The sequence below is a fragment of the Poecilia formosa genome, unplaced genomic scaffold (assembly GCF_000485575.1).
Source record: "Poecilia formosa unplaced genomic scaffold, Poecilia_formosa-5.1.2 Scaffold287, whole genome shotgun sequence".
NCBI classification, from domain to species: Eukaryota; Metazoa; Chordata; class Actinopteri; order Cyprinodontiformes; family Poeciliidae; genus Poecilia; species Poecilia formosa.
In genome coordinates this window covers 711,616-725,342 of record NW_006800226.1, presented here as the reverse complement: position 1 = coordinate 725,342, position 13,727 = coordinate 711,616, and the positions used below count along the sequence as shown (strand labels likewise).

Sequence of the window (13,727 nt, the reverse complement as noted above, 5' to 3'; positions counted from 1 at the left end):
TACAGAGACTGATGAACTCTCTTCACAATTTTTCCTTCTTTCAAACTCTGTCATGTTGTTCAACATACCAATGGAAATTAAAAATGTGTTCTATTATAAATTATAATTATAATCAAATGTGGAAATTCTCTATATTTCTGCTTTAAAGTTATATAAATGTCCTCCCCCCAAAGTGCTATATCAATTTTACAGCATCTTTCACAATCAGGGAGGAATAGCAGGTCTATTCCTACCTTGAAGGGTAAAATCAGAGAACATTAAAGAGGACCCAGATTTGCAGATTTACATCTCCTGATATTTCAAACAAATCGCAACACTATAAGCCCTGACAAGCCCTGACAGATCCTCCACCAATTTCTACATATCCATCATTTTGGCCCATTCATCTTTAGAATTTTTTTCTAATTCAACCACATTGGTAGATTTTTGTATATGAACAGCCTTTTTAAGGTCTTGCTTAGTCAAGCATGACTTGACTAGGTCCAGATCTAGGTCAAAGTCCAGATCAGGCCTTTACCTTATCTGTCAAAGTCAGGTAATTACCCCAGTTGTCATTACTCCAATATCAATTGAGGAAATTGTGGTCGGCCGTCCACTCCTGGTAAAGTTCACCACTGTTCCATGTTTCCACAACTGGTGGATAACGGCTCTCACTGTGGTTCTCTGAAGCCCCAAAAGCCTTAAAATTTGCCTTGTAACTATTCCCAGACTGATGTATAAGACTAATATATATCACTTACCTTATTCCTAGTAAAGTAAGAAATTATGGAAGGTGTATGCATTTCCACAAACTGCTATAATTGCTTTTTGCAAAATAAGTGACCATGAGGTAAATTAAAGGCTTACTTGACTGGCGATTGTTGGCCTCACACTCAGGACAAAACCATTCCTCAACAGGAACAGCATCAAGAGGAGGCGTGAGGCACTCCATGTGATACCTAGGACACAGGTAAGGCTTAACTCTCTTAACAATTCATTTTTAAAAGGGGCAGATGAAAACCAGCTGAGAACACTCTATGCTTCAGTAAAAACCTCATCTCACCCTGCATCACAGCCGTCGCAGAGCAAAAGTCGGTCTTCACGGTCACTGCCCCCACACACCTCACAGTTGGTCTCCTCCAGGTCCAAGCCTACCGTTTCCTCCTGACCTGCCTTCACAGGCTTCTGAACAGTGACCTGATCACACACTTTACGGAATTAGCCCACATCATACTCAGTCATTTAACTCTTCAAAGTTTGTGTACAAGGAGCCATACTCACAATTTTCTTTACTTTTCCTCCATAAGATTTCCTCAGATATATGTTGTCAAAGACAATGCGGTCCACAGGACATGAGTTTGCATTCTAAATGGGGGAGTGAATTAATTTTTAAAACGTCATGTTCTTTAGCATGTTTTTTTTTTTCTATCTCTAAGTTGAAACCAATTCAGACTCACCTTAGCCCATTCTAGGATGCAGTCAAAACAGAAGTAGTGCTCACAGTTCTCTGGTGTTGCAACAGGTTGGCTACTGAATGAGTTCAGGCAGATGGGACACTTTTCTCTGTCCTCATCTGAGCTCATCTCTGCAAAGTCAGCAGAACTTCCCCCAAAGGTTCCTTTCCCTGACTTAGCATCTTCCTCCTCTTCATTATCTAGAAAAAAAGAACAACATTCTTTTTTTACAGCATAGCAAAAACTGTATTAACAGAGGATACAACGGAATAACTTCAGCAGAAAGAAAAATCCTCAAACACCATGGGTGTGTATGCCGTGCCATAAAGCTCATCCATATCCACAGAGAAGATCAAGCACTGTGTCCATTACCATCCTCTTCCTCACTATCTTCCTCCTCATCGTCTTCTCCGTTTGCAGTATGTTCTTCTTCGTCATCACCACTATCAGAGTCTTCCTCTTCAGATTCCTCGTTGAGATCATCTGAGTCATCTATCGTGCATATAGAGATAGTTCAATTAAAGAAGTAACAATAGATATAAAACCTCAAGGAATATTAAATGAATTGAAGTTAAACTCATTTAAAGAACTCACCTGAGATGGCCCATAAAGCAGCTCTTTTTCCTTTGCTGTGAGATGAACTGCGGTTAATCAGCTCATCTTGGCTGTCGTCTTCATCCATGGCTGACCATCGAAACAACAGCACAGGAACTTCTCTGATGTCTAAAATTGAAGAAATTATGAAAACAAAGTTGATTTTTTTTTTCCATTACTATGTTGATGCTAATTTGAGAAACTGACCCAATGCTACTTCGGAATTGGACAGTCAAGTGGTTTGAAGTGAGGTAGGTGGAGTTACACAACATTTCAAGTGGAGAATCTACCAGCACATACACTTGATAAGCCGCTCATATTCAGCTGGGGGAGCGGCATACATCCACCTCAGCTATGTGGCTGATATATTCATAGTGGGCTCATGTGGATGTTGAGATTAAAATGTTGTCTTCAGTTATTAAAAGGAATTCATGTAACTGGTTAAATGTTGTAAATGTCCGATATCAAACAGAATGTGAGCTCTAGCAGTTTAAATAACAATTGTACACATCTTTGATATGATTGATGAATCATATCACTGACAGCAACCCTACTTAGAGTGAACCATATCACGGTCTGTCACAATAAACAATAAAACAATTAATCGCATGATAAATTGCGGCAAGCTCAATTTCTATTTGAATGCTTTATCATTTTTGCTTTCTCCAAAACCGGAAAACAAAATTCTTCTGTCTGGTGTTTTGGTCTCAGCTAGACCATGTATGTATTTTACATGTTATGTTTTATTTTTATGATTATACTGGTAAAAATCTAAGAATACTCCCACTGAGAGATAAATAGAAATATATATTCGTCTGTATTTACACAGGAAAGGTCATCAAAAGGAAAACAAAACGTCAAAAACAAAAGCTAAATTTTAATCTTAAATCGCCCTGCAAAAAGATCATGACATTTTCTTTGATTTGAAGTCTTTCCACCTATTTATGACAGTTAAAAACAAAACTGCAAAAAGCTTTCAAAATCTAATTCCTCACCAGTTACTGTTTAACTTGTATTACCTCGTCATCAGCTAGTCAAATATTGTAACCTTTTTCATTCTAAATATTACTATTACCGAAGGTTACTACTTAACGTTTAAGGGCTAACCAACAGCAGCATTATGCAAATGCTACATTTGTAAACAAAGAACAAAATTCATGACACAATAGTATTTTTCAGCAGTTTTCACATAAAATAAATATACAGCGAAAATGTGCATATTGATATTTAATGTTTATCTCATGACAAAAAGGATGCCCAAATTTCATATTAGTCTTTTTTTTTCCAAGAAATGACGCTAGCTAGTAAAATTAGCTTCAGTGTAGCTTGTCAGCTAGCCTCGGAGTAGCTAAAATTAGCGAACATAAACCACTAGCCCGCTTACACTCTATCCAAAAACCAGTCATTGTGTGGAGCGTTTTGCGTAACATTAAGCCTGCTTTCATGCACCTATAATTTCACGCAGAAGCATTTATTTATATTTTTAAACCTACCCTATTTAGTAGAGAAAGATATGTTCATATAGGTTTGAAGTCTCCACTGTTGGTGAGTGACACCACCGGCTGGGTAAGGACGGAAATTACCGAGTGAACTTCGACATATGGGATTCTTAAAGGGACCGTGCACGTTAAAAGGATCCTCGTTTTCTGAATCAACATAAGAGATGCTGCATCCACGGCTCTAAAACTGTTGTTAAAACAGAATATCCAACAGAAAAAAAAAGAAAAAAAAAACGCTGCACGAGGTGAGTATTCCAGCTGCTGGATCATGGGGTGTACTTAGTTTTTCCGTTTACCTGTTTTAGGTGGGTCCAGGGATGAGGGGGAAAGCCTAATCCGAAGAGCTGACCATAAAACCTGGGGGAATTATATCAGGAATTATGTGTTTTTGCAACAGGAACAGATAAAACAAGGATAAGATAAGTTGGGAAATCAAAACCAACCATAACCCTGTAAGTGCCGGACACAGAAAATCCAACTTTTCAAATTGTTTTGCAGGAGTACTTTTTTTTCAATTTATATCATGAGATTTTATTAAAAAAAAAAAGTAGAATATTAAATATAATGTAAAACATCATGCGCAAGTGTTGCACCAGAATCACACATCCTACAAACTGCAACGATCAACTTCCATCCAACTTTTCTACCCAATAGTGTTCAAAGAATGAAAAATAGGGTTCAGTCTCTAAGTTTGGGTAAAAAAAAAACAAAAAACAACACAAACAAAGAGAAGAAAAGTAATTTCTGCTTTTTATTTTGTTTGACATAGACACTGTAACATCACAACACTGGGACAAGGTTAAACAGTTTGCTACTTAGTATTTCCTATGTTTTCTGATTTGCTTCCTCTGGCTTCTCGATGCATGTGTGTCTGATAATGTTTCACAATGTCTGTGTGGTCCATCATGAAGTTCTTGATCTGAGGAGGAAACACACGCGCACACACACACACACACACACACACACACACACACACACCCATCAGTTCTTTCTTTTCTTACTCCGGCTGCCTTCGCTTCTTCCCTCAGGTCACTTACCGCCTCCAGTTGTTTCTCCGTGTCGTGGATGTGCAAACCGCCCACTCCAGTCACCCCGCCGGCCATTTCGAACAGGTTAAGGGTCGCATACGTAATCTGGCCCAGCTCCAGCGTCTTCTTTGCAGCCGTTTCCTGAATTTGGTTCCACTGCCTTTCCTGCAGAAACACAAGCGACACCTGAGCTTCTCTCGGAGCGTCTTTAGCTTCCAGGCTACGATGAGGCTGTGATTAGGCGCTCCCGTACCCATATCAGAGCTTCAGAGCGGGCCTTTTCCAGCTCGGTCTGGAGCTGCGACAGGTGGTTGTTCTTTTGCAGCCACACCAGGTTGTGCTTGTCCTTCAGGATCTGGCAGGCTTTCTTCTGCTCCTCCATGCGCTCCTGCACCTGAGTCTCCCTCTGGTACAGCTGATCCCTGATGTAGAGGAGGTTCTCAAAGTAACCTGCGAGCTCGTCCACGTTGGTAAACTGCGAGACACAGAGTTAGGGTCGCCTGGTGACAAACGGGAGCAAAAGTAAATGCGAAGTTCAAAACAAATTTAAGGGTGCGTTCGCACCGGCTCTGTTTAGTCCGTTTTAATTGAAATCCAGTTCGTTTGCCCAGAAAGTCCGGTTTGTTTCGGAAGGTGTGAGTGTGCAATCGACCCAAAAAGCAAAACTCCGGCCCGCCTGAAAGCCTTGGTCTCAGTTCGGTTAAAGTGAACTCTGGCGTGGTTTGAATGTATGTCGGACCGGAGAGCGCTCCTAAAGCAGGAAGTGGACTATAGTGGAGGGCGTTATGGGTGTAGGAAAAGGACAGGTGGGATAGATCCACTATCATGTTGTTGTTGTTGTTGTTGTTGTTGTTTTTTTCTCAGATGTCCAAATGGAAAAGTTAAAATAAAAATAAAGTAAAAAACGAGTCCTGGTTTTAGATTTTTCAAATTTCCACAGTTCAAGTTTTAATCAGAGTTGGGCAGAGAACCCAAAAGTTTTACTCAAGTAAAAGTAAAAAGCTATTTGAAATCAAAGCTACTCAAATACTAAAAATGATGGGATAAGACAGACAAACATAAACTCATGTACACACTGTGATATTTCAAAGACTAACATTAAAAGATGCAAAAAATTACAACGGACTCTCCACACTCGTTACCTGCAGATGCACCTATTCACACATTTGTCTGTTGAACGTAACTCTAAATTATTTGCAAAAAACCCACTTTTTCACAGATTTTTGTGTACATCTTTAAAATGTGAAAGTGCTGCTTGACACGCTATTAGCTGGCATTTGCAAAGCAGCCAATCCAAGAGAGCCATTCATATTACTTGCTGATTGGCTGTACCTCCAGATATCGAAGAGCCCCTGCAGTGATGTCAGGATGGTTTCCACCAAATGTATTAATCAAAAAATAATAAATTCAGGCAAAGGAAATACTTTTTCAACTATTAGTTTTTCTAAGATAGAGCTTATTAATCTAATCCTTACACTGTGTAACGTACAGTATGCTTGTTAGAGGATGGTAGAGATGACATGTGGTGTTAACTGAACCGTCACTTGATCTTCAAATGTCTCAGCAGGTTTAACATGTAGAAAACAGCATCAGAACCGCAAAAACCCGATGTCTGACTTCAGCATAAATAGCTTGCGTGTGTTTCTGTCTTCTGCATTTTTGGTTAAAATGTGTTTGTTATCTTTTTCTGATCAGTCCTNGACAGGTGGTTGTTCTTTTGCAGCAACAGCAGGTTGTGGTTGTCCTTCAGGCTCTGGCAGGCTTTCTTCTGCTGCTCCATGTGCTCCTGCACCTGAGTCTCCCTCTGGTACAGCTGGTCCCTGATGTAGAGGAGGTTCTCTAAGTAACCCGCGAGTTCGTCCACGTTGGTAAACTGCGAGACACAGAATTAGGGTCACCTGGTGACAAACGGGAGCAAAAATAAATGCGAAGTTCAAAACAAATTTAAGGGTGTGTTCGCACCGGCCCTGTTTAGTCCACTTTAATTGAAATCCAGTTCGTTTGCCCAGAAAGTCCGGTTTGTTTCGGAAGGTGTGAGTGTGCAATCGACCCAAAAAGCAAAACTCCGGCCCGCCTGAAAGCCTTGGTCTCAGTTCGGTTAAAGTGAACTCTGGCGCGGTTTGAATGCATGTCGGACCAGAGAGCGCTCCTAAAGCAGGAAGTGGACTATAGTGGAGGGCATTATGTGTGTAGGAAAAGGACAGATGGGATAGATCCACTATCATGTTGTTGTTGTTTTTTTTTCTCAGATGTCCAAATGGAAAAGTTAAAACAAAAATAAAGTAAAAAAACGAGTCGTGGTTTTAGATTTTTGAAATTTCCACAGTTCAAGTTTTAATCAGAGTTGGGCAGAGAACCCAAAGGTTTTACTCAAGTAAAAGTAAAAAGCTATTTGAAATCAAAGCTACTCAAATACAAAAAATGATGGGATAAGACAGACAAACATAAACTCATGTACACACTGTGATATTTTAAAGACTAACATTAAAAGATGCAAATCCTTACAGTGGACTCTCCACACTCGTTACCTACAGATGCACCTATTCACACATTTGTCTGTTGAACGTAACTCTAAATTATTTGTAAAAAACCCACTTTTTCACAGATTTTTGTGTACATCTTTAAAATGTGAAAGTGCTGCTTGACATGCTATTGGCTGTATCTCCGGATATCGAAGAGCTCCTGCAGTGATGCCAGGATGGTTTCCACCCAATGCATTAATCAAAAATAAGAAATTCAGGCAAAGGAAATACTTTTTCAACTATTAGTTTTTCTAAGTTAGAGTTTATTAATCTAATCCTTACACTGCGTAACGTACAGTATACTTGTTAGAGGATGGTAGAGATGACATGTGGTGTTAACTGAACCGTCACTTGATCTTCAAATGTCTCAGCAGGTTTAACATGCAGAAAACAGCATCAAAACCGCAAAAACCCGATGTCTGACTTCAGCATAAATTGCTTGCGTGTGTTTCTGTCTTCTGCATTTTTGGTTAAAATGTGTTTATCTTTTTCTGATCAGTCCTAGCTTTTAGGGCTAACATTTTGAAAATATGGAAGATGTACTGAATATGTGGAGGATTCAACAGAGTTGCCAGATGAAGGGACAATCTTGGAGATGTTGGTGAAAACCTGCGGGATGCTGTAATGTCTTTGTCAGGTCTTTTTTCTTTTTAACTTCACTTGGACTGTTTCAACTGAACTTGTGTCCTTTTTTTTCTCGTCATTTCTACCAATGAATTAAAAGAAAACTGCGCCACACGCCAGGTCACTTCCGTACTTTTGTTAGTTTGAGCACGCGCTCCAAGAACTCCCTGTAGGGTATGTATTTGAGGGTCTGAAGCTGCATCTCCTGCTTCTTCTTCTTCAGCTCCTCACACTCCTCCTTCAGCCGCTGTATTTCCGCCTCCTTCTCCAACGCCTCCTTCATCTCCTTCTCAGCCATCAACCTGTCGGATTCCGTTTCTTCGTCCTGGAGCAGAATGACGGATTTACTCAGTGCCATAGACAATCGCATAAACAATTTGTGCGTTTTTGGACATTTATGGAGACATAAGATCAGCATGAAACACACTCAGAAATGTAAGTAATGTAATCCAAAACCTAAAGCCGAAGATGTAGTTTGAAAAGTGATTTCTGGTGAGAAAAATTTAAGGACATCCCTACATTTATTCCCACTCATCATTTGAGGAAGGCTTGTTTCAAATTCAGACATTTAGTTTGGTGTGGTGCTGACTGTTGCGCACCAAAGGAAAGAGCTGTCAGTGCCGTTATAATGGGTTTAAAGAAGTCTCAAGGAACTTCAGGTAAGCCACTCCACTGTACAGAACATAGTCTACAAGTGGAGGAGATTCGATACAACCGCCAGCATGTCAAGGTCTGGTTCACCAAAGAGTAGGACACAAGAAAGGAATAAAGCCTAATGGCGCGTTCACGCCAATCGTCTACGTGAAGGCGCGTCAAGAGCTTGTCGTGGCATGTTTCGTGCGTTTAGCATGGAGCAGTCTGAAGCGTTTGGAGCGTTGGACGAGGCAAGCACATCCAACACCTTCGATAAATAGGCCAGCAATGGAAAACAACAGCGAGAGCGATTTTGACACTTCTGACGCACCTCCACATAGACTTTGAATGTAAACCAGATGCGCCCAATGCACGAAACGCTAGGTGTACAGCAAAATGTCAAGCATCTGCATTCAAAGGGCACACGCGACGAACTTGAAGCGTCAGATGCGTTTTTGACAAGCGTAACGCGTTTGGTGTGAACACACCATAAGAAAAAAATGAAATTAAGCCTGGGAAAATGAAAAGAAAAGTCATTTTTGTCTTTTTTGGCTGTGTGTAGTTAGGCTATGCGCATGTCTCTTTTAGACAGTCCGTAGCCACGTGACTTCACCCCATCCAGACTTCACAAGAAGTGAAAGAGATGGTCGAGAAAACGGAAGAATTTTCAAATGTTGTTTGGCAACATTTTGTAGGACTGCCTGGCTGAAGTTTGGAGAACGCTGCCGTTACGTAGTGCTCGTCTCACGGCGCTACCCAACGCAGTCAAAGGTGGAATATAACAATACTCCATTTACTGTTTTTGAGGTGAACTGCTCAACATATCATAATATAGAATTTACGCCGTATCGCCGAGCCCAACCTGAAGGCCAAACTGAAGTCTGACAGATTGAGTCGAAGCTCCAATCTTCATCTCACAGAGGTGCTTTTGGGTGAATTGAAACAAGCCGTACAAACAGGAGACGCCTGTAAAAAAAATCCTATAGTTGAAAGTGAAGACTGGACTAACTATCCTCAAACAGATGTCTGGTGGATGGCAATAGGAAGTATCTTACAGAAATGACTGTAGTTAAAAAGGAAAATGACTAGTTTGTCAAGGAGGAGCATGTCCTATCTTTATTCCCCAGCTGGTAAACAAATGTTTGTTGAGATCTTTCTTTTCAGAGAAAAAACAGGATTAAACATTTATATGTGAGCACACTTTAATATAAAAATGAATATTTAGCAGTGTTCAATAATGTCTTACAGAATGTCAAACTTGAAAACTTGATAAACATGTTTGTGTGTGTGTGTGTGTGTGTGTGTATGTGTGTGTGTGATTTTTGGAAGTACCCGAAAAAACATTTCCAGCTTGAAGCGTTGCTCACGTGCTTCCTTTGCGATTTGCTTCAGCTCCTCATTACGGCGATGTAGATCAATCAAATACTGCCACAAAACAAACAAACAAAAAAAACAACAAACAAACATTAACAAAACAGATATTCAGTTATAGTCATATGAGTCATACAATATGAGTTTTGACATGGCATACAATGAAAACATTATGATTCTAGATATAAAGAAGTAAACAAACAGAGCTGGATGTTTAAAAAATTAGGATTACATAAATGGAAAATGTTACATCATAAAAAATAAACAGTTCTAACTTATGCCTTGGTGGCTAAGATATCTAAGCCTAAGGCTAAGTTTAAACCAAATGTTTTGTCTGGCCTGAGACAGCATTAAAATCCATCCCACTGGAACGTTTCACAAAGCACCAACTGTGTTTTGCATAATCTCTGCTACAGCATAATTCTGCCCAGATTTGAGCTTCCTGTTGTGTTTTTAACATAAACCTCTCCTTGTGATCTATTTCAGCAATCAATTGAGCTGTGCAGGTGTTTTAAACTGAACCAACAAGAAAGGCGGTATAAGAGAGAGAGAGAGAGAGAGAGAGAGAAATTGCTTTTATTTATTTCTAAACATCTGGTCAAAGGTTTGAACAAATCTAGTCAAATCTGTCTCTCCTGCTTCATGGTCTTGTTAAGGTCGTGATCGAGGTCAGCGGTCTGCAACCGGCAGCTCCAAAGTCACTTGTGGGTCGTAATAACTCAAACATAATTACAAACACTATCTCTGTGTTTTTGGGAAACCCTCTGCATCACATTCACTTTTTATTAGGTCACAAGCTGACTTTCAACATTTCAGAAATGTAGGATTCAAGGGAAATGCATCACATAAAACATTTTTTATCTAATTTTTCTGTCTTCTAAAATCTAAAAGCAGCAGTGAAAAAAACTTTTTATTGATTCAAGTAATACAAGAAAGGGCTGTGAGCAAATTTCATTTGGTAAGACACTGAAACGGGTTTTTGGATGGTAAAGGGTTTTGGTCCCTGGTTTAGTCGTCAAATCTGAAACCACACTAACGGCGCTTTCGCACTGAACGGAACGGAACGGTTCTGAGCGTGTTCGCGTTACAACTTGCGACCGGTTCCACCCAGCCCCATGGAACCACAAGAGCTGTGGTTCCAATCGTACCGGCCAAGCGGTTCTGCTTAGAACCAGCAGCTGATTGGCCGCTGGTTGTTATGGAGTCAGACGTTGATTTTCCGTTGACAGCTGGCTCTCACTACTATATTTTGTAAAGAGTGCTCTTTGTAATATTTTTTATTAAATTGGCAGTTATCAACCAACCAACTCAAACCACATTGTTTAGTTTTAAAAATAATGACGTCCTGCACCGCTTCGATGGCGCCCTCAGTGCAATGCGAACATAACAGGGCTGGAACCGTTCCGTTCCGTACCGTACCGTTCCGTACCGTACAGTACCGTACAGTGCGAAAGCGCCTTAAGACAACAAAACTGTAAAAAAAAAAAATGCTAATGTTTTGAGTTTTCGCAAACTAAATTATGAAAATCACAAACCGTGTTTTAGAAAATTTGAAGTGACGTGAAGTAGAATAACCAATTCTGTCTGATGTAGTGAACAAACAAAACAGACCGTCCCAAACCTGTTTCCGCTCATGGGCCTTCTGCTTGAGCTGCTCCCGATCTCTTTCCATCTGCCTCAGCTCCATCTGCGCTGCTATAAATTCNATGGCGCCCTCAGTGTAATGCGAACACAACAGGGCTGGAACCGTTCCGTACCGTGCAGTGCGAAAGCGCCTTAATACAACAACAAAACTGTTAAAAAAAAAAGCTAATGTTTTGAGTTTTCGCAAACTAAATTATGAAAATCACAAACCGTGTTTTAGAAATTTGAAGTGACGTGGAGTAGAATAACCAATTCTGTCTGATGTAGTGAGCAAACAAAACAGACCGTCCCAAACCTGTTTCCGCTCATGGGCCTTCTGCTTGAGCTGCTCCCGATCTCTTTCCATCTGCCTCAGCTCCATCTGCGCTGCTATAAATTCCCGTCCAGTCATCGCGACTTTGACAGTCGGCTTAATCTTCCTGCAAACACAAACATAGAACAAACGTGTTGTCCACGACGGACAGGATCGGACCGGGTTCGGCTGAACTTCGCATGGGGTTCGGGGGAGGCGGGGAGGAGAACTTACGGACAAACCTTCCGGTCGCTGGTCATCTTGGAAAACATTTTTGCTCCGTTTCCCGTCGGCCTCCAGATGTTTTGTTTTTTTATTTTGTTTTGTTTTGTTTTTTCCTGAATGTAATTCGCTTCTACAGTAAACTCTCGTCGTTTCTATGGTAACGGGTCGCTTTCTTTTACGGGCGCAAACTGACGTTTGTTTTGAAGGGAAACAGTGTTATGTATGGAAGCCTGAGAGTGCCATCTGTAGGTGTCTCAGACATGTATCTCCTGAAATTACCACCAAACCTTAGAGAACTTCTTGCATTTTTTTGTTGTTGCAAAAATGACTTTATAATCTACAGTAAGAGAATATTCAAGTTTTAATATAATTAATTTATTTGTTTATTGATGGACAATTATAATTTTTTCTTGCAAATTTATGACTTTCTGATAGCAGAAAGTCATATTTTTTTTCTTGAATAGGTTTTTGAAATGTAGCCACATTATTATTTCTTTTATCTACGGTGCAACAAACATGCCGTTGCTAATACTCCCTTGTAAAAGACGGACATTTTATGTCAAGATGTGCAAAGCTAGCAGAGACATACCACCTATAAACATTTGTCTCTGTAAATTAAGTGAAAGATGGTTCAAATATTAAGTTATTAGTTTTTATGTGACAAAACATGAAAACATTTAGGAAGTGTGAACTCGCTTGGAAGGTATGCCGACTTAGACATTGTAAATAGTTCACAGCATTGCTAAAACCTCTAACCATGTCATATTTAGTTTCTTTACTTAGACTGGAAATAAACAACAATCTCATTCTGGAGGACATAAGAAACAATGTCATTGTAGTCTCCAGCTGAAAATAAAGCACTGTTCCTTTGTCGTAAATAATTACCTTTAATGTATTCTGGAACATTTGCCAACAACCTTCCAGACAGAAAACCCGATCCACATGCTTGCCCGCCTTTCAGTGCTTTTATTGAGAATTTCTAAAGCTGGGGCAAAGATCAGAAAATCCTGAAATTTTGTGCATGTAAGAAAATCTGTTTTTGATGTAGCCTGTTGTCAGTCGGCAGTCAGGCAGCAGACACACTGGAGCTTTTTCTGCTCCCACGAAAAAATGATAAATCTGTCAAACACGACCTCAGCTATTATAGTTTACGGAGATCTGCAAATCCAGCCTGGGTCATTTCCAGTTCGGTTATATAAAGATTGGAAAACGTAAAAGGTAAAGGTAATTTTATTTATATAGCACATTTTCAACAACAAGGCAATACAAAGTGCTTTGCAGGAATTAAAAGAAAATACAAACTAAATAACAAACCAAAGAAAAGAGCAAAAGAAGAAAAAGCTAAAGTAAGTATCCTCTGGTCTAATTCCTTTTCTGGGTTGCAATAATAGGAGTCTCTCTGCATCTAAATAGTGAGTACAGTTTCTAAAATATGAGCTAAAGAGTGACGAATAAACTAGAATCTCTGGATTCCAAGTTTGTTCTAATTCATGGAAAACTACCTCTCTACGGTATATGCATACATACATATATATGGGATAAAAGGTGGAAATCATAGAATCAGGAGCATTCAAGGTCTGTTCTGAGGCTCATTCATCAGCGGTGCAGAGAAAACGAGACTTCATTATTCAAATAGAAACCGATTTGGTCAAAGACCTTTTGATTTTCATTGTACTGTGAACTGAATTTATATTTTATTGATGAAATCCCATGTGTGAAACTCAAAAAAGGTAGTGTATAAAAACATAACTTTATTGCTGTGTGTACATTGGGTTTTGCAGCTTGGAAACTTCAAGTTTATTTTATTGTCTAAAATCACAAATGAATTAATCTGTAGATCTTTCATGTTGTCCAGGGCAACC

The 13,727-nt window shown here is 39.7% G+C and overlaps 2 protein-coding genes across 10 annotated transcripts in view; both read right to left on the bottom strand.

Moving 5' to 3' along the window:
* phrf1 (PHD and ring finger domains 1) overlaps positions 1-3,598 on the bottom strand; it is a 60,132-nt gene extending 56,534 nt beyond the window's left edge. For all 5 annotated transcript variants that reach the window (XM_016681592.1, XM_007571785.2, XM_007571786.2 and 2 more), the window contains exons 1-7: positions 3,521-3,598; positions 2,028-2,156; positions 1,806-1,925; positions 1,437-1,633; positions 1,261-1,344; positions 1,043-1,176; positions 847-938 (exon numbers count right to left, since the gene is read on the bottom strand). In XM_016681592.1, coding sequence (XP_016537078.1) covers positions 847-938; positions 1,043-1,176; positions 1,261-1,344; positions 1,437-1,633; positions 1,806-1,925; positions 2,028-2,115 — 715 coding nt within the window. In that variant the 5' untranslated portion in view covers positions 2,116-2,156; positions 3,521-3,598. The remainder of the gene's footprint in view (positions 1-846; positions 939-1,042; positions 1,177-1,260; positions 1,345-1,436; positions 1,634-1,805; positions 1,926-2,027; positions 2,157-3,520) is intronic.
* Positions 3,599-4,264: 666 nt separating this feature from the next.
* The window catches only part of LOC103151618 (coiled-coil domain-containing protein 42 homolog), a 12,091-nt gene continuing 2,628 nt past the window's right edge, over positions 4,265-13,727 (bottom strand). The window contains exons 1-7 of one of the 5 annotated variants that reach the window (XM_007571781.2): positions 11,875-12,029; positions 11,644-11,767; positions 9,666-9,758; positions 7,834-8,025; positions 4,808-5,029; positions 4,564-4,719; positions 4,265-4,445 (exon numbers count right to left, since the gene is read on the bottom strand). In XM_007571781.2, coding sequence (XP_007571843.1) covers positions 4,338-4,445; positions 4,564-4,719; positions 4,808-5,029; positions 7,834-8,025; positions 9,666-9,758; positions 11,644-11,767; positions 11,875-11,912 — 933 coding nt within the window. In that variant the 5' untranslated portion in view covers positions 11,913-12,029 and the 3' untranslated portion in view covers positions 4,265-4,337. Of the gene's footprint in view, positions 4,446-4,563; positions 4,720-4,807; positions 5,030-7,833; positions 8,026-9,665; positions 9,759-11,325; positions 11,392-11,643; positions 11,820-11,874; positions 12,030-13,727 lie in introns of those variants that run through there. The other 4 variants (XM_007571783.2, XM_007571782.2, XM_016681594.1 and 1 more) reach the window with 4 other exon arrangements.